This window comes from Ambystoma mexicanum, chromosome 1p, assembly GCF_040938575.1.
Source record: "Ambystoma mexicanum isolate Mex_15411 chromosome 1p, UKY_AmexF1_1, whole genome shotgun sequence".
Lineage (NCBI taxonomy): Eukaryota > Metazoa > Chordata > Amphibia > Caudata > Ambystomatidae > Ambystoma > Ambystoma mexicanum.
Window position 1 is genome coordinate 1171270504 of NC_090921.1, and position 20344 is coordinate 1171290847.

Here is a 20344-nt window from a genome sequence, read left to right on the forward strand (position 1 = left end):
TGGCTTTTGTGATTATGAACAGGGAAAAGGAAGCCGCCAGTCCTGTTTCTATAGCTGGTGGGTCAATGGAAGTCATTGAGGATGAAGTTGACGATGATGATGAGGATGACGACGAAGAGGAGGAGGAAGGGGTCAAGCTGGAACGACAGGAGGACAGCGCAACCGACTTTGTGGATGACAACGATGAGTTTCCCTATGTTCTGGATGACTACTTTGTTGAACCAGGATACTATGAGTACGGAGTCACACAGACCACGATCACGACTACCACACAAACCACGGAAGAGGACGTCAAAGGTAAGCCATCTCTGTGGGAGAAAACCTGTTTAGTGCTTGGGCAATTGAGGTGTTCTGGATTGTGAGTTGAGCTCCACTGAAGGTTGTGAGTTGTTGGGATCTGTGATGGGGCATGCTTGGGGATCTGACATTTTCTGTGGCCTGTGGTAAGCAGTGGTGGTGGGAGGGGACGTGTGCATTGATCTCAGGAAAGACACACTTTGGGATTGGGTGGAAGTGTACTGGGGTTTCAGGTGGGCAATGCTGGGGAGGAGGGAGTGTGCTATTGCTTGGGAGGAGCCTGGATTCCATCGCCCAAACCATAATTGCAAACACCACATATGCCATAGAAGGGGAGTTCATAGGTAAGCAATTCTGGGGAAGGGAGCCATCTCTGGGTGAATGAAAGCCCCAAAGGGCATCTGAGGAGGTGGCTATGCTTGTGGAGAGGTACAGGTGACCAAGGTGAGCCAGGAAACTAGGAGCATGAAGCCATGTAAATCTCCATCACAACAGCCATGAAGATGGCTGTGGCTAAATGTATTTTTTTTCTCGGAAGAAAAGACCAAGGATGTGCAACAATGGAAGGTAACAATGGAGACATTGGAATCGTCCAAAATGCGTGATTTGGCTGAATTTCGGCCGTTCGAAAATACAGAACGGCGAAAGGTTCGACCAAATCACGCATTCTGCTACTAGGGGCTGCAGGGGTGTCCCCTGCACCCTTGCTCACTATATTGTGAGCGGGGGTTGCCAAAAAAAAGGAAAGGACCCTGCAGCGCCGGTTCCCCATCACGTAAGCTAAAGAGAACAGCCGTTGCAGGGGCACAGCGACTCAGCAGCAAGGGAAGTAGGGGGCTGGGGTGTGGATGGGGTTGTGGGGAGGGGCAGGGGTCAAGTCGGAAATGATCCAAGGAGAAAAGACCGAAGGTTATTTCGGAAAAATAATCTTAGATCTTTTCTCCCCAAACATTTCTAGCTCTGGCTTTCAACCCTGATCCAAAACATTGTCTCCCAGTTCCAGAAAGCAGTGTTCCGCCTCTATTTTTTAGAATGTGGACTTCAAGTTCTAGCATGCAAAGGTTCACCTTTCGATCATTTTACCAAATATAGTTGGGAACATGTATTTTAGTTTCAGGTTTCAATTCTTCTCGTTTCTGTCTTTTTACCAAGTGGCTTTTGGAACTCTGCCTCCATGTTCCAGCATGCTCTGTTGCTCCTTTCTGTTTTATTTTTTCTCAGACAGCCCTAGGAGGTTTGCCTCCAAGTTCTGGCATTTCCCTGTTCAGTCACATTCTCATATTGCTCCCTAAGGTTTTGCCTCTGATGCCTCCTCTCGGTGTCCAGTCAATATGTTTAATGCATTTTTTTTAAATGCAAAAATGTCAAAAAAATTGTCGAATTATTTTTTTTTTTATGTATTCTTTTTTATTTAATACGTTTTTTGGGGGGGTTTTGTACGAAAAATAAAGTGTTAAAGAAAAAAAAGGGGTTTGGGGGGGAACCCCCCATAAAAAAAAATAATAAAAAAAGAAACCTTTGACTTTTTTTTCCGACTTAATTTTTTCCACATTTTTGCATTCGAAAAAATGTAATTCGAAATATTCACTATAAACCCCTCCTCTCTGCTCTGTGGCTCTCTTCAGTTCTCCCACTCCACAATATCGGGCATCCACAAACCTCTTCCCAGCATCAGGTTTGGTCACCTCTCACTTGTCTGTCATGTGACTTGTGTGCACCTCCTAGTTTCTCTCTCAAGCCCTCTCAGCAGTGTTCCGTTCCCCTGTCGTGGACTTATGTTGCTCACCTAGTGCTGCTCAAAGGTTCCTTGTCAGACATCTTTCTCCTCTCTATCACTGGGTCTGACTACACAGAATCTCCAGAGCTTTTTAGCACGCCTCTGCACTGCAGCTTCCTCAGGAACCTCTCTGTATACTCCTCTCCGCTGACCTTTTTCTGATCTGTGTGTTGCAGAGATTGACCACAGCAAGGGAACACTGAGTCAGGTTCCTTTGTGGTGTTGTTCTTGTGGACTCCAATTACCACATCCATCCTTGCAACTCACCCAGCCTTTATACCAGGGGATGCTCCCAACACTTTTCTTGGAGGGGATGGCTTTCACCCCTCGCCGCCAGTGTGCACCCTTTTGTACTAAGATCGATGTTCAAGGTGTCTTGACAGGACTCTGGTCATGGAGTGGCCAGAATCTGCAGGACTCTATTAAGAACGCTGGCTGGCAAGTAAGCAGGTTTAGAGATAAAGGTTCAGGGTTTTCAGTAGAATGCTTCTACTGCTTGTTAGGGACCTGTCACAGCATACAATTATATTCTTTTGTTGTTTGTTTTTAAAGAAAGCTGTCGCATCTGCTCCTGAAAGCCTAAATAAACGTGAGAAAGGAGTAGGAGTATTGATAGAGCTATTATTGGAGCAGAAATTGATTTGCACTTAACAATTGTCAAAACAAAACAGTTACTCTTACAAAAGTAATTACAATCTAAAAACCAACAAGGCAAAGTATGCCTCGTTAAATGAGAGGGCTAAGCCGCTGGGTGAATGTGCTCTTTTGCAGAGAGTGACATTAATTAATTGAATGTGTGAGCAGCAAAAACTTGAAGAGTGTTACAAAATGTGGCACCATTGATGTCCATTTGGCAAACTGAGCACAAAGTGATCAAAAACTATACCGAAACATTGAAACTGGAGTGGAAGTTGGACATGTAAACTGTCAACCGTCTTTGGCCCGGGTTCTTTTTTCCTGATATATAGTAAAAATCTGAGCATGTGATTCACTAAAAAGCCCTCTTTAGCTCTAGATGCTTGATAATTGGGTAGAGGGCTTGCTTGCTTGCTTCTGCTCCTGAATCTCCCAGCATGGTTCGCCATGAGCAACCAAAACATCCTTCACATTCCGGTGAGTGGCAGTAGGTACTAGTGTGCATCCAGCACTTCCTGACTTGGAGGCTTCAACTAGTTAATGTTGTATGAGTTTGCTCAGGGCCTGTTAGGGAGAATTCTCAAAAATGTGCTAATTCCCTTCACCTTAGAGACCCCCAGCAACTGGATGTTGAGGACTTGATTCTTTTACCTGGAGAGAGTGTGACTCTTTTTTTTCCCACTCTCTCATGTATTTTGATGTGTTTTTTCTCTTGTGTTCTTTGATTATGGAGTTTTAGACAACTCCATAGGCATCATCTTTTCATGTGTGTCACACAGCACCTTCAGTGCAGTGACACAGGCAAGCCTTTCAGGCAGTCCCAAGGTTTAAATACCTTCTCTGGGTTAAACTACTGTTTCCTAGAGAAAGTAAAGTGAAATTGACTTTACTAGTCTTTTTAAATTCCTCGACCCAGCACACCCTATATTACAATAGAGTGCTGGAGAGTATCCCCTGTGTCTAGAAACTCGTGTAGCAGTCAAATGCTACCCTTTTCTCTCGAAATGGCTGGTGGCAGTGGTTTTACAACAAACTACCATGCTTTTTCCCGACCGCGAACATCGGTAGCGTTAAATCGCCGGAGTCCTCCTGTGGGGCGTCTGAGCCCACTTTGTTTAAACAGGTCCCGGACTTCTTTTTTCGCCATTTCTTTTTGGAAAGGTCTTTCTAGAGTTTCTCTGTGCGCCAAACCAGCTTTGGTCCTTTTGTTTCATCGCCTTTGGCAGGCTTCAGGACTGAAGACCGCCTCTGGCCCCCAGGTGTCTGGGGTGGGCATGAAGTGAGGGAGGTGCCCGAAGCTCCCTGTGCTTAGTCTCCTAGGAGACCCAAATGCACTCTGGCGTGATTGGCTGGCCGAGTGTTTGGCAAGGACCGCCAGCCTGCTGGGTGAGTGGCAGCTAGGCTGGAATTAATGGGAGGAAACTGGATAAAAGGTGAGTCTCTTGGCTTGGAAGGCAGAGTCGACCACTGGAACGAAAGACCCGAAGACTGGCTTGAAGAGGACGGCTGCTGCAACTCCTGGACCGTTGGTTTGCACGGTGAAGCCCTGCTGCAGGTACGAATTGCTAGGTTCATCTCGACAGAAAAGCCCTGCAAGGATGACTTCTCCCTTTTGAGTTGGTGGGACCAATCGACTCTTAAGCCACCTAGATACCATTCTCAGAGCTGGTTGGATTTTCCTCAGAGTGCTGCAGGAAACCGAACAACCATGGAGAGGGACACCAGTTTGTGTGCTTGTCTACAGCTACCGGAATTGAAGATTTGCCAAGTGCCAGCTTTGACCAGTCCCAGTGCAGTTCAGGAGTCCCCCGACGTCCTCCCTTTTGTCCCCACGACTGAGGCTCAGGAACAGCGAGATCTGCAGGAACTGCCAGGAACAGAAGTCTTCCGCTGCATCTTTTCCTTCATTGTAAGGTGCTGTGAAAACCTGATTGAGAGAACTTGCCTCTCACTGCGAAAGTGCTTGGAACTTTGGCAACTTGCAGGCCTAGTCAGCTTGTGACCCAACATCTGAATCTTTCTTTTACGAGCTGGTTCTGAGAACTTTGACAAAGACTTTTCCATTCAACTACCAGAACTGTTTTATCCTATACAAGACTTTAGCCCATTGACTTTGGCCTAACCTATTGCATTGAATTGACTCCACCAGTGAAACTATTTGCTATTTGTCTAATGAGTCATTGAAGCTGTGATCCTCCTTACATTCCAACCAAGTAGGATGACAAGGGATGACAAGGGCATGATGTACGCAACAACCACCATTGAACTTCAAATTACAAGGACTAACACACATCTGCATTGCTCGCAAACCAGTCACCCATGCACAGGCATCACAGCAAGCATGGTACCAAACATGTATTGCATGTCAGGCAAAGAACACCACTGGGCGCGTGTTTCAAACCAACAACCACTGCAACTGACCAGTAGCTGCAAGGCCCCCATGGAGACTATGTCCACCCTAATGATGTCATAACTCCAACACAACTAGCAGGGAACACCTCAGCTGACAGTACTATATGATATGCAAGCAACATCCGTCATGCCCTACATGTGCACACGTGACCCTGTATGTCCGTGATGCACATGACTACATGGTTCAAGCAAGACACGACCCCCACACTGATCATATGCACACACATCAATCAGTGCTGTAAACTGCCATACTGTCAGTCCCATGAAGGATGCCCCACTGGAGGCCTAGCATCCTGTGACCCTGTAGTACACACAACACTGCATGACAACACATATCACATTTTCATGAAGGTATTGACGCACAATTTTACGCTTCCAACAGGCACACAAGACACCCAGGAATCCTCTGATGGTGCCAGTATCTCAGGCACACCGGCACCAGCAATCGCTACAAATGCCATGGGCCATGCCTTGGCCAGGAGTGGGAGTTTCCCCCCAAAAATAAAATCCAAGGGGACAGTGCCGTCCACCTCTATGGCCACTGGCACACCGGCCACAATTCATCCACCTACTTGGGCCATTACGGAGGTAGCAGCTCCACCTGCGACAGGGGCACCCCCCACCACTGCTGGGAACTCGGGAGTAGTACACCCCAGCCCGAGTGCTGACAACATCCAGGCATGTGCCCAGCCCACTGCACCCGCTGCCACTGTGCAATCTGAGCCTTCCTCATCCAGCTCCAGTTCTGCCTGTTCACCTGTGAGACACTTCTCACCAGAATCTGCCCCCCTGCGCAGCCTCTTGGCCAATGTGGTCCTCCCTCTTGTCATCTCACCGTGCCCACTAGTTCGAGCAGTCAGAGGACACGGATGGCCATGCAGAGCAGGCAGGCCGGGCATCCCACATCCCATCTCCTGAGCCAGTGGAGGGCTCCACATTGCAAGCCGTTTGGGAGCGGCTGGACAGAATCGAGCAATGGCACGCTGAAACGCACAGGAGCAATTGTGCCATTCACAGGCCATGCGCAAGGGGATCCCGGGGGTGGCCACATCCATTGACAGGCTGTGCCTGAATACAGTGCATACAAATGCAAGTAACAGCCTCATCAGCCAGAGAGTGAGGGAGCTTGCAGGACAAATCTCGGCCTCATATGAGACCATAGCCTGAGGAATCGATCTCGCCATGCAACACCCCCGGGGCAGTGAGTCAGTCAGTTCAGTTTCAGCCACTCCTACTGAGGGTTCAGTGGCCAGCTCGCCGCCCAGGCAATCCCAGTGCTGCATGTCTCATGCTCCCATGCCTGTGCAAAAAGGGGACAAAGGTAGCGCATCGGGGTGTGAACTGGGTGATGGAATTGGGGGGGAGGGGGATCAGGGTGTGGGGTGGGAGATGGAATTGGGGATCAGGGTTTGTTGATTAGAAAATAAATCACTAATGAGTCTAGACAATGTGCACAGTGTGTATGCTATGCTGGTGATACATGGGCATTTAGTGAATCATCAGTGATGCCTCGGGTGCATTTGTGCTAAGTAAAAGAAAAATGTCCATGAGGTCCTGGCAGACCATTCGTCCTTCCCTCCCTGTTTTCACCTGCAACGCCTCTCTCGACAGAGCCAAGGGGGGGGGGGAGAATGGTCCTCATTTGGAGGCATTTGTATGTTCCTTCATATACATGTTGTGCAGTGTTGCGCATATGTTTACGATTTTACCCACTTTCTCACGGCTGTACATGAGTACCCCACCTGTGAGGTGGAGGCACCCGAATCTAGCCTTCACCAGTCCAAAGGTGCGCTCAATGCATGTCCTGGTCCTCCTGTGGGGCTCATTATAGGCAGCCTCCTGTGGTGTACCAGGGTTCCTCACAGGTGTCTTAAGCCAGGGTAACTGCGGATAGCCCGAGTCACCTACAAGAAATTGAATGTACAGTGCTAGACATGGCCGTCTGTCTGTTGAGGTACATGTATATGGGCCAATTGTGCCATTGGCCTATGGGCGCTCATCTGTGCATGTTGATGACGCACCTTGCATCAATTGTGGTGAATGGGCTTGCAGAGTGCACTTTCAGTCATTGACAGTGTATGCAACATCATTCATCACGTTTTTGTCTATGCACTGACATCATCATTACAGTTGGCGCTATGGGGATGGCGGTAGGCCATGTACAGCCCCATGACCATGCATTGGCAGGGAATGCCTTTGACAGGTGCCTTGCTTGATGCCGCTGACGGTGAGTCTGCTACCTTGCATACCAGGATGTTGTGTGTAGTTACCTGAGGTCAGTATGTGTACTGGTTAAGTCAGTCGTGCCTCATTGCCTATTCATTGCTTTCTTGGTGATGCATTACATGACTAGTAGTTTGCTCTCCATACTATATACTCCTCCTGAGTGGATTGGGTGCACCTGTGACTTAATTCCCATCACCTGTGTGCATTTGAGGGTAACTGCACTGTGTTTTTGGCTGAATTACTGCTGTTTATCGGTGGTAATTCAGCTGTTTTTCAGTGGTAATTCAGCTGTTTTTCAGTGGTAATTCAGCTGTTTTTCAGTGGTAATTCAGCTGTTTTTCAACTTGTGATACAGTGGAAATACCATTGTGGTTCTGGCAGTAATTCCACCAGCAGAATTAGCCCTGGCGCTAATTTTGCCAGATCTCTGTGGTAATTCCGGTGGTGGTGATGACGGGAATACCCACCAACATAGGTCATGCATATAAAAATGGACTGATTTAGCACCCGTCTACAACTGGGAACAAAACTAATGGTCTTTAAAGGTTTATGTAAAACTAGAAGTTGAAAACCCACCTACATTGTTAGCATAAATGCCAGAGGACAGCACTGTCTGACAAAAACTGAGTGGCCTGCAATGCTTTTGCAATGCATTTGGTATTACATTGTTCTTGCATTATTGGTTTTGCCGTATGGACCCATTGGATTCTTCTACCCCTGTTTGATTTTCTCTTTGCCCCACTTGTTTTCTTATTTCAATAATGGATTTCTTCTTCGCCTGCCTGTATCTCCCTCTGCAAAGTGGTGTTCTGCTGTCGCATTTTAGTGTTCTGGTTTAGCCTTTATTCTTGAAATATTTTGCACAAGCGTCACTTTTGGATAGAAATTTGAAGATTAGCCATGCGACACATCTAGATAGAATTGTGAAGGTTAGCCAAGGTGGTCTCTGATCAACGCATGCTACCCTGATCTGTCTGGGAATTGATGCCATGAACTCTTTCACCCGGGGGTTGGGAGGCAGTATCAATTATGCTTGGGTCGTACTTGCGCTGTTTTTCTCTTGCAGATATGCAGTATGATCTCGAAACAGATGAGCTCCCTAGCCCTCTTAGCTCTCGGAGGGGACAATACTACAACATAATTTCAGCAATTCAAACCATAAACTACGACAGGAATACCCATCCACCCGCTATAAACAATTACCCTTGGCCCAGAATATGGGCCCACTGACCCGCCCATGCATCACATTTAGGCAGAATTATGAAGATTAGCCAAGGTGGTCTCTGATCAAAGCATGCTACCCTGGGAATTGATGCTATGAACTCCTTCACCCGGGGTGCAGTATCAAGTATGCTTGGGTTGGACTTGCTCTTTTTTCTCTCGCAGATATACACCACGCTCTCCAATCAGATAAGCTCCCTAGCACTCTTAGCTCTTGGAAGGGACAATGATACGATATAATTCAGCAATGCAGTTGGGGAACTGGGCAATGGCGTAGAAACTTGCCTTTGCAGCATGCATCTGCGCCTGGGTGGTGGGCATGGTTATATGCTGTTGGATATGCCTTGTGAGCACATCCAGGACTTGTTCCAGCAACTTTGAGAAAGTTGGCAGACACATCCCATGCAGCATCCCAACAGGGTGCTGCAATCCGCACGTGGCACAGAAGTGTAGGATGGACACAAGCTTTACAGTTCTGATTGCAGTGGTGCTCTGGGGATCAGCTTCGATCAGGGTGAGCAGGTCTGTGATGGTGGGACGGTCCAAGCGATAGTGTCACTAATTGATTGTCTGAGGGGATGGGCGGGCATGTGGTGTGGGTGTCGCCGCGCCTTTGTGGTGCCTGTGTCCTTCCCTGCTGGGGTGTTGCACGCTGCTGTAGCTGGTTGCATAGTAGCAGGTTGTGGATCCCATAATCGACATCTGCTTGTGGCTGCATGTTGCTTGGATGTGTGTTTGGAGATGGTGTGGGCCTTATATACTCCTCCTTAGTGGATTGGGTGCACCTGTGACTTAATTCCCATCACGTGTGCATTTGGAGGTAACTGCACTGTGTTTTTGGCTGAATTACTGCTGTTTATCGATGGTAATTCAGCTGTTTTTCAACTTGTGATACAGTGGAAATCGATTTGTGGTTCTGGCGGTAATTCCACCAGCAGAATTAGCCCTGGCGCTAATTTCAACAGATCTCGGTGGTAATTGAGGCAGCGGTGATTCCACCAGTGGTAATTCAGCCAGTGCAATTAGCGACACATCCTTAATTCAGCAGTGTGGTAAAAGTGGTGGTAATTCTGTTATTGCCACTTTTACCACTTACCGCTAAACTTGTAATCAGCCCCATTGTCTCAAAATAAATTGCTTTGGGACCTGCAAACCAGTTGTAACGAAAATACCCACCAACATAGTTCATTCATATAAAAATGGACTGATTTAGCACCCGTCTTAAACTGGGAACAAAACTGATAGGCTTTAAAGGTTTATGTCAAACTAGAAGTAGAAAACCCACCTACAGTGTTAGCATTATAAATACCAGAGGACAGCACTGTCTGACGAGAACCGAGTGGCCTGCAATGCTTTTGCAATGCATTTGGTATTTTTGTGCATCTTTCGCGTTGTTCTTGCATTATTGGTTTTGCTGCATCGACCCACTGGATTCTTCTACCCCCGATTGATTTTCTCTTTGCCCCACTTGTTTTTTTATTTCAATAATGGATTTCTTCTTCGCCTGCCTGTATATCTCTGTGTGTGGTGTTCTGCTGCCTTCTTTTAGTGTTCGTTTAGTGCTCTGGTTTTGCCTTTATTCTTTATTATGTTGTACAAGCGTAATTTTTAGATAGAATTGTGAAGATTAGCCAAGGCATGCTACCCTGATCTGTCTGGGAACTGATGCAATGAACTCTTTATAATTCAGCAATTCAAACCATAAACTACCACATTAATGCCCATCCACCTGCTATAAAAACGTACCCGTCATCCGGATAATGGGCCCACTGGCACTTATAACCGAGTATCAGCAATGGACTGACTCTTCTCCATCTCAAGGGTATACCAGGCGAGGAATCTGGCAAGGCAAGCTTCTGGTGCTGCCATCTGTCATCCATGCTCTCGATGCACACCAGATCAGGAACACTCTATACCCCACTGCATAGAATGCTGCCAGTTCAAACACACCACTTACACCACTGCCTGATCTGTTGCCTGACCTTCGGGCATACCGAATACCGGTCTTCATACCTAGGATGTACTCGTAAGTTCAATAGAACTGAAGTAAATGCACACTGAGAAGGTGTCATCCTATAAGCAATCTACATACCCAACAAGACACAGGGATGACCATAGTGGCTGTTGCTGGTCCCTGGGTCCACTGAACACCAGTCATCAAATCTAGCTAGAACCCGTAAGTCTGATAGAACAGAACTGGATGTAACTGTACAATCGGAAGGTACCTTCCTAATAAACAATGGCAGACTCAGCAAGACACAGGTACGACCATAGACCTGCAATTCGCTTAACCCAATAAAGATTAGGAATAGGGAAACTCAACACTGATGACACTGCCAAGCAGGGAAAGACAAACGCAGCCCGGTAATCAGAACAAACTCTGCGCTAGACTGAGAATCTCTCCCGGCGAACCAATGCTCAAACCTCTAGAATAGACAGTCAGCTCAGTGGGCATTGGAAGGTAATCTGAAAGAGGGTTCCTCCATCAATCCACAACAGACACGCACACATACTGATATGCTCACTCTCTCCTCTACACCAACAAACAATAGAATGCAGCTATACCCCTCGATCAATTTCGTTCTAGCTGCACACAAATGTACACACCTCCATTAACGCCTCAACAGTCTTTAGAGCGCAGCTATACCCCACGAAAATAATCGCTGAGCTGCACACATAATCTCATACACAAGCTCCACCACCGCCAGAATGCAAACTCTGAGGTCAATGGCCTTGCTGCGCACATTCTACTGACCTCACACAACCACTTCACCACACCTAGCATTAGAATGCAGCTACACACTATGTAAACTGCACTGGCTGCTGTGAGAAGCCTGAGGGTATTCTCACTCTCCAGCCCTGAGACTCCCTTATTCAGGTGGCTTGGGAAAGGCCAATGCTCTCAGACTCGAACCCAGCGGTGAACGAAGAGAGAATACCACCTGGAAAGGGGAACCCTAGGTTGTGCTCAGGAAAAGACCTCAGGTGAGGAGCGGCACTATACCGAGGAAGAGGGAGAAGAAAACGAGACCTCTGAATCTTTTATAGGCTATATGACATCTACCTCCCTTCCTCTTAGTGACTCTCTCCGGCTGGGCTCTAAAGATCCCTCCGTATATAGCCAAGCCACTAGGATTCCAAACCTCAAACACCCCAACTCTGAGAATCCTCCTTTCTCCGATTATTCCCTCCATGTCCAGCCAGTCCCCCAGGAATCCAAGCCCCATTGCACCCAGAAACCATCTTTCCCAGAATCCCTGTTACTCTGTTCCCTGCCCAAATGTTCCCAATCGTTCTTCTCCACATCCCTCTGGTTATTCTTTCCCGCACACTACATCTATGCAGATGAAATACTACCGTTCCCACAACCCCCCTTGTTTATTTTCTGATATTAATTCCAGTCACTCCCGCTTGCTTTCCAAACCCTATCAATCTCACCCTTCTGACTTTAACACCCCTAGGACAAAGAATATAAATTCCCATGACAAACCCTTTCTTTTTGACACAAACACTTTGTCACCCCATGGAAGACGGCAGATTCGCACAAGAGCCATTCACCTGACCTGTCCCAATACCAGCGTCAGGAAAAGTCCGGCAATTTACTCAAGTCACACACGCATGACGGCCCTTCCTTTTCCCCACAGAGATGAAAGGTGAAGCAGGAGAGCACAGGACGAGCAAGGCAGACGGCATGATGAAACAGCTATCCAGACCCGGCAGTTCAAGAGGAGAAAGGCGGCAAACATCGAGAGGCTGACGAGGAGAGACACAACCTTGCCCTTTTCGACAAAACCCTTAGAAACCTCCACAAAAGGAAACGTAAGACTGAGGACAATAGCCCAAGTGTGTTGCAGCAGATGTCAATGGTACACACAGCTTATCGACACTGATAAGTCGGAATGGGGGAGTTCATCACAGCCTGTGAGTCGAAGGCAGAACCAATAAGAACTGGGCTGTGGTGAATGAAAGTCGCAAAGTGGCAAAGTAAGAAAAGTTCAAATTACTGTAAAATTGTAAAGGGGAGACGAGCTGCAGAAGGGGACAGGCATCACATGGGTGCTACTCCGACAAACTCTGTTTGATCCCCAGCTGAGTAAAACTACAGATACAAGAAAGCAATCGTAGAGCCGCCAAGATAGGTCAAAGTGGTCATACAGGAGGTCAAGCAAAATCCCTGTGCAGTCGAAAGCCTTTGACCTAAGAACTATAAAGAAAGCCTGGGAATTGAATCCCACCTGGTGAGATTAAAGAACGGCCTGCACCCGAAAGAGGGGGACCCGCAGCTAAGTCTAAAGTCCCAGGAAACGGTATGTTGACAAATGTAAAACCGGCAGAGGGATGTCCTCTGGAACAGTTTAGAAAGACATTAAGATTAGTGAATGCTGGAAAAGCCATAGTGAACCCTGGGGAGGGAAGCAGAAAGGGGCCTGCGCCCGGAAGAGGGGGACCCAGGGGTGAATCCATCACCCTAGATAAGCCATAGTGAACCCTGAGAAGGGAGGCTGAAAGTAAAGAAGGGTCAGCGCCCGGAAGAGGGGCACCCAGGGGTGAAGAATCCACACCCAAAGTAAAAGGAAACCAACTTTTATTGTGTTGAAGGAACTTTTGTTTTGGTTATTGAATACGTCAGGCCCTCGAAGGCAAGAGACTTTCAAGAGGACCGATACTTGACCATCGACGGTCCAGAGAGCTGCCATTGGATTGTTGACTCGTGCAGAGAAAGCTTGAATGTGTGCTGTGCTCCAAGCTCCCTTCTCACCTCGTGCTCAAAACGTGGGGAAGGGAGACCCAGGCTACTGCATCCTGACATATTATTTACGAACACTTCTTTTCTTTTCTTGAAAACCATCTTATGCCCCTTTTGTATTAGTGGTAAGGTTTGGCGATAGGTTTCTTAGTATAGGCCCTTTTTATTTGACATAACGCCACTAAGGCTGCCTTATTTTTCATTTGATGGTCGACGCTTGCTCCCATCTTAGATTTAGGTTTAGTTTGGGCATTTTTCCACCCTGCGTTTCTTGTTCAATATACACCCTTGAACTGTGATCACTTGTCTGTCTTTAATGTTGCCAACATGAGTTCCTTGCACTGCACACATACTGAGTGCACACAAGCACTATTTGCTACCCTACACTCTCCACTGACCTGGACTACGGTCCAAGAGGGCGTTCAACCCACAGCGCTTTGAGATCATCCCAATGGTATAAAAGGCGCTATACCAATGCCCAATAACCTAACATAGTCTTCTGTATTCTGCATAGCATAGAAGTGAAGGCGTGCATGAGGATTATTGGTGTGCTTAGTTTTGTCAGGTGCTCTTTGCTTCCTCAAGCTTTGCAGTCACACTGGAAGAGACACTTATGAATGGAAGATCAGGAGTCCCTAAGGGAATTGGTGGCTTCTGTTCAGTGCAGAGAACGCTTCTAGCGGCTGGGGAGATGCAACTCCAGCACAGGCAGAGCACCAGGTAAACTTAAAAAAAAAAGAGAAATCCCTAAAATCAAAAGCTGCAACAAAGTAATTTTTGTTTAATTTATTTTGGGTATTTATTGAGTGCAAGCCTAGCTTCGGAAAGCAATAGTGCTGCATATCAGTAGGGTGTGCAGGCATACCTTAGCTCAGAGCTCTGCAACCATTGGCTCGCGAGATGTTTTGGACTACAACTCCCATCAGCCCTAGTCAGCGTAGAGAATGGTGAGGGATCATGGGTGTCAGTCAAAAACATCTGGAGGGCCACAGGTTGCAAACCCCGCTGATAGATGATTACATGGGGTTTGGGGGAGACAGCCCTTGCAACATGGCATTTATAAGTGTCATACCATTTAGGCTATGAGGGAAGATTGAACATTTACATTTAGGGTGGGGGGACTTGTAACAGTGCTGAAAGGGGGAGGTGCAGGTGTGATAACAGGTTGGGGGAAGTAGAGGGTTTCCATCAGGATGAATACTGTGCTAGGTGGGCTTGGGGCTGTATCTTGCGGGGTCTGAAAAAGTAGCTACTTGAAGAGGAGCCTTGATATCGTTTCTGATTTGCATGAGGGTGTGAGGAAGTTCACGGGCAAGAGATCGCACAGTCTGTGCTCATAGGCAGACAATGCTTGTCCGGTTCCTTCTATTTTTACACTTCCTCCCTGCTGCCCCTCTCCAGTTCTAGTCTGGCCAAGTCCTGGCTTCTAATAATGTGCTGACAGGGATGGTGACTTTGTCTGCCAGGTGGGAGGGAGCGTGCATAGCGACAGCTGTTGACAACTGAGACTAATAGACACGTGTCTCCTATGGTGAAGACACCTGTCGGTTCTAATAAGCCCAGCCCGTACACCACAATTAAATAAGAACTGGATTTTAATTAATAAAAAAGCGGAAGGGTCTGTCAGCCCACTGCAGAGCCTCAAAAAACAGCGGACAAGATGCATATCCCATGTCCACAGCCATAAGGACATTTGCAAGGTCAAATTCACTGCAGTAGTTGGTCAGCTGGATGAAGAGTGTCGCCATTCAATTTGGTTACTATATCCCAATCATAAATTGAGTGATTTGGAGGCTTTTTCTAGATGCTGCTATGAGGGAACAACAGGTTTCCTTTCTAGCCTGTCTGTATTGAATCGAGCAAAGACCCATTTCAAAATGGCCACAGTGCAGGGGGCGTTCGTGTGTATATATCGGGAGTGGGAGTGGCAGGCGCAGTCACTGGTGGTGTACTGCATAATGGCTTTGTCTGACAAATCCTAAGGCTGGGGAGTATGCCAGACTAACCGTATTACAATGCTGGAGACAAAAAGCTTACCCCAGCCTCAGGCTGTGGCCTGTATGGTGGAGAGTAGCGTCTTTCAGCCAGTGAGAGTTGTGGAGACTTTAAGGAATGGACTCTTCACTGGCCCCCAAAGCCCACAAACTATTCTGGTCTGTGAGGACCATTCTTGGTTGCCCCTCCCCTTCCACAATTGCTTTGCACATTTCGCCCATATCCAGATGAACTCTGCCCTACCAGAAGCACTCTGGTCTGCTAGAATTGGCATATTCTATACCCTGCTGGTACAAGGGACTTACACCTCTGGCATCATTGTGTCTTCTCAGTCACGCCAACGCCCCGGCCAACAGATGGAGTGGACGTTTACTTTGAGATGCCTGGGGATGGCACCGAACATGCTAACTTCCTGCGTGCGAAGATGGACCTGGAAGAGCGCAGAATGAAGCAGATTAATGAGGTGGGAGAAATGATCTGTGCTAGTTTACGTCCAGGCATCCGTGCTCTCCCCGTCCCCGCTCGCTCTCTCCCTTGTGTCTCTCCCCATGAAATGTTCCCCTGCCCCCCTCTTCATTCCTCCTCCCCTCCCTTGCTCGTTGAACCCCTCATTCGCTTATTCCTCTGTGTTTACTTGTCTGACTAACATTTGGCCTTCGCATACTACCATTATCGCACACCATGCAATCCAATCAAAAAGTGTGAAAGTGGGCCCAGCGCAGCCTTGGCGCCTCTCACGCTGGCTAGCATGAGCCACTGTGATTCAGGAATGAAGAATCCAAACCGCCTCACCAAGTGGGCACAACATATCCGCAATAAGCAACCCTCGCTTTCACAGCCTGTGTACAGCAAACGGAGCAAATTAGAGGCTATGCTTCATTTGGTCGCCTCATCCTCTCTGCTAATGGCAGCCAGAAAATGCCGGCGGGAGGAGATTTTGTGCCATTATATGTAGCCCTGCGTAGCTCTTTGAAGAGGTTTAGCATACACCTGTTCTAGCACTACCTGCGATGTGCTTCCAACTGTATTTTTGCCTTTGATATGCCATTTATTCTTGTGCATCTATGGAAGTCTTTTAGGGCGCACACCATACCTCTGCAGCCCTTAAAATAAAACCGATAGCATTGTGACATACTGATGTAGTGTATACGCTATTGGGCAGGGTTAAGTGGTGTCCAATTGCGCTGGACCCTACTCTATGGGATTGCAGGGGCAGCTGCGTGGCTAGTGGTCTCTGGTATATCTGCCTACCGCCAGCTCTTCGCGCTATGCCCGAAAAGTGTTTGTGACTTTCAATTATAGTACATAACATGATAGTGTTTCCAAATCTATTCATAACACAATCATGATATTATTCACCCATAAATGTATTCTCTAGAAGTCCTAGTTTAGCAGCCAACAGGTGTTTCGACAGAATTGTCTTTTTCAAGGCTTTTTACAGATAAATAAATGAATCAATTCATTGAATTCCCATGCATAGATATAAAGAAACCAAAACAATATAATTGTAAATGCATCGCGTTAATTATCAAGCCAACGCAAATGAAAGCTACAGTACATACCATTGATGGGAGTTGGGGGAGGGGGGGTGTAAAGGAAACAAAGTAAATATATGAGCATATTGGTTAATTTCCTCATTGTCATATACATCAAACTCATACTGTGGTTCTATATTGGTGTATTACCTCTCATGCAATATCCTATCCATGAATGATCTCATGATCTTACATTCTTGCAAGTGCTGCGTGACTAAGAAATATGGTAAAAATATAAGCTGTCAGTATTTGGTTTGCTTTTAAACTGCTGTGGGCAGGGTGATTGTGCACACACAATTGTTATATTATAGTTAATGTTAAAGGATATTTGTACCGCGCACTATCACCACCGGAGTGGTCCCCTGGCACTCTGGCGGCTCTGAAAAAGGGAAGGGTGGGGGGTGAGTTAGTGGGAATAAGCTGGAAAAGTGCATTAGAGCAATTATGTCCTGTTGGCAGCCTCAGCCCGGTAAGTCCGTTGGCTTGGGGTGTTTTACGGTCGGTAGTCGTTGTGTGCTGTTGTGCGAGTCTGTGTGGTTTGTTTGTTGTTGCAGTGTAGTGAAGTTTGTGCGGATTGTTGTGTTGTAGGCTTGTGACTGTATTTGGTTAAAGTTTGAGAGGTGTATGCAGAGGGGTGAGATTGTTAGTGGATTGGTTGATTGGCATTGCTGTCTGGAAGTGAAGAGCTACATTTCTGTATTCTCTCCAGGTGGTGTGCGGGAGCATTTCTGTGTCTCCGTCCTTATCTGGGGCCGTCCGATACTCAGTCCCTTTCACACATGGCATCCATAACCTTGCCCAAGTTCGGCCTCAACCACCTACGTGACATCTGTCTGTATGAGGGGCAGGCAGTCGTTTGTGCGTCCCTTCAAATCTGGCCCAGAGAGCATTCCCAAATCCAGTGGGTGCGCGGCATTGGCTAGCCAAGGCTACTCCATCCATATGCGGTGGCTGGTTGGCATTAATCATCTTATTCAGTTGCTCATGAAGGCTATCGCTCCCAGCCCCTTCGATACGTGGTGCATGCCAACACTTCCAATTACGTCCAGGGGTGGCACCTGCCTTCATTCACAACTCCATCCGGTCAATGCCCTTGCCAAAGTCCACAGCTTAGTTCAAGGGTGGCAAGTGCTAACATTCACACAACACTATACAAGTATGATACCCGGTAGCAATTATGGAGCGGGTAAAGTTGTTGGCTGGATTTGGCTAGGGATGCTGATTTCTGTCCTCATGGATGTCGCTTGTGTCCTATTCGATTTAGCATTGTCTCTCTTGTTGTAGTAGGAGTTTCTCTAGTTGGTTCTGGGTGTTGTCAGTGTCATCCCAGATTTTGTCATCTTTTTCTTTGTTTTTCCTGTTCGGTTGTTTCGGTTTTTCAGTTTGAATCTGTGCTGTTGAAGAGCCAGGTTTTTAGTAATTTTCTGAATTGTAGGTGGTCTTTGGTGTTTCTTATTTCTTTCGGGATGTTGTTCCAGGTTTTTTGCGGTTAAGTGGGAGAAGGAGGAGCCCCCAAGTTTTTTCTTAAGGTATGATTTTTGTTCCAGGCGGACTTCGTTGCGTGTTCTGAGGAGTCTCGTTGGCTTGTAAATTATTTTCTTTTGTAGGAATTCAGCACATTTTCCGCTGATTGCCATGTGTTATGCACATTGTTTTGAAGGGGATGCGATGTTTGACTGGGAACCAATGCAGTGTTTTTAGGGCTTGAATGGTCACCTTGATCATGCACGGGGGAAGCATGCTTTAGTGAACAATAGCTCACCCCCCCTTTTTTTTGTGTAAACCTATGTGAATTAATACCCTGGTGCGGTTGCTCACCTATGCTCGCCATTCAATGCAATCTGTCATAATCCGGTCATATTCCATTAGTCCTGTGCATAACGGAATTGTAATCCGTTGCTCAATCCAGTAATTGAAACTGTATAACGGGCGTACCGTGTAATCAATGGATGGCAAAAATCCACCTGAAATGTTTATGTAACTTCTGGTCGATTGCCCCAAAAGTGCTGAATTTCTAGGCCCAATTTGTCTCCAGCTCCTGCAGTGTTAAAAGCCACTCACTAGATAAGATTGTGTGTGGGAGGAATTACTAATTAGACTATCACATAAGGTCCAAATACCCAAAAGCGTAGCCCCTCCAAATTGTGTACTTACTGTTGCCTGTGCGGTGTCCTGTAAGGAATCACTTAAAACTGCACAATATCTTATACACTTTATTTGTAAGTGTCCAGTGCATGCTTAAGGGACACGGGATTCCAACCATGGCAGACTATCTATTAAATAGAGAAGAGGACAGAGCTGCCCTCTTTGCACCCAAGGGGGACATGAGCAATGCTTTTAGTAGCATCACAAACACATCAGCACCTTACAACAAACATGAGACTAGAGCGAATGTCAAAAAATAAATAAATATTTGGAGCAAGCCTCCATGAGTAACTATTTAGAAAAGGATAAGATCCCACAGGGTTTAAGGATACTGATCCTACCAAACTTCGAAAACAAGGAGGATCAAGATTTAGCTGACTAATGGGAGGCAAATCTCAATCAGAGCTCAAAAGTCATGATACAGCTCTTGATTGAACATACAACTAGCAACACACAAGAATTCAGGAACAGATTGAGACTGTGAGAAAAGAAATTCAAGAGATGCCTAATGCAGAAAGAACTAAAGAAAATAATTACAGTTGGATGTATGCACTCCTCAAGACCTACCAAGACATAAGATCAGGAAATTTAGAAAATATTACCAGGATGACCGGGACTATCGCGAAGGTAGAGTATATACCTTTCAAACAAAATTTGATGGGACCAATCGACCCACCAGTGAAAGCACACCTAACACTACCCTGGGCAGCTCAGAAGCAGAGTCAGATAGCGACACCAATTCAAGTAATGTACAGAACAGGGAAAAACAGATACCTACCCTGAATGTAACTAAGAGGAGCTTTTTTAGACCAAATAAAAAGATACAGGAAAGACACACAGAGGAGCGTCTGGAACAATGCCATGAGGCTGCTGGAAAAACACAAACTAATAAGGAAATTGTTTGATCCCCTTCTTTTTCGTGTACACGACATGAAACTGGGGAAGGGTGGTTGAGGGGTGGTACGTTGGTATACAACCAAAAATTTAATAGAAGAACAAAATAGAACAGGGATGCATCTCCAATGGGTACTTCCCTCAAATCTCCCCTTCCTGAACGTGATTCTGAGTCAGTGGTGGCCTCCTAAAAGTTATCACCTATTCTTGCAGCCTAAGGTTTGAATCTGTACATTAGGTTAATTGCTAAATTGGTTTAGTCCTATCCTAGACTTTCTTTTAGGCTCAGTAGTGTGAAAGCTTCTGGCAGTTCTCACAAGATGGCTACACATTCTTGGATAACGTAAAGGTTAAATAGTACAATTTAACATATGTTGATTGCCAACAAAATATTTGACTTCTCCGGATAATTTCTCCTGATCTCTTTCAGACATCCCTCAGTGAATTGTCAAAGTTTCT

The 20344-nt window shown here is 46.6% G+C and overlaps 1 protein-coding gene across 2 annotated transcripts in view; it reads left to right on the forward strand.

Annotated features, from left to right (window-relative positions):
- The window catches only part of APLP1 (amyloid beta precursor like protein 1), a 437997-nt gene that overhangs the window by 259023 nt on the left and 158630 nt on the right, over positions 1-20344 (forward strand). For both annotated transcript variants that reach the window (XM_069604873.1, XM_069604874.1), the window contains exons 6-7: positions 23-297; positions 15644-15774. In XM_069604873.1, the coding sequence (XP_069460974.1) occupies positions 23-297; positions 15644-15774 (406 nt within the window). The remainder of the gene's footprint in view (positions 1-22; positions 298-15643; positions 15775-20344) is intronic.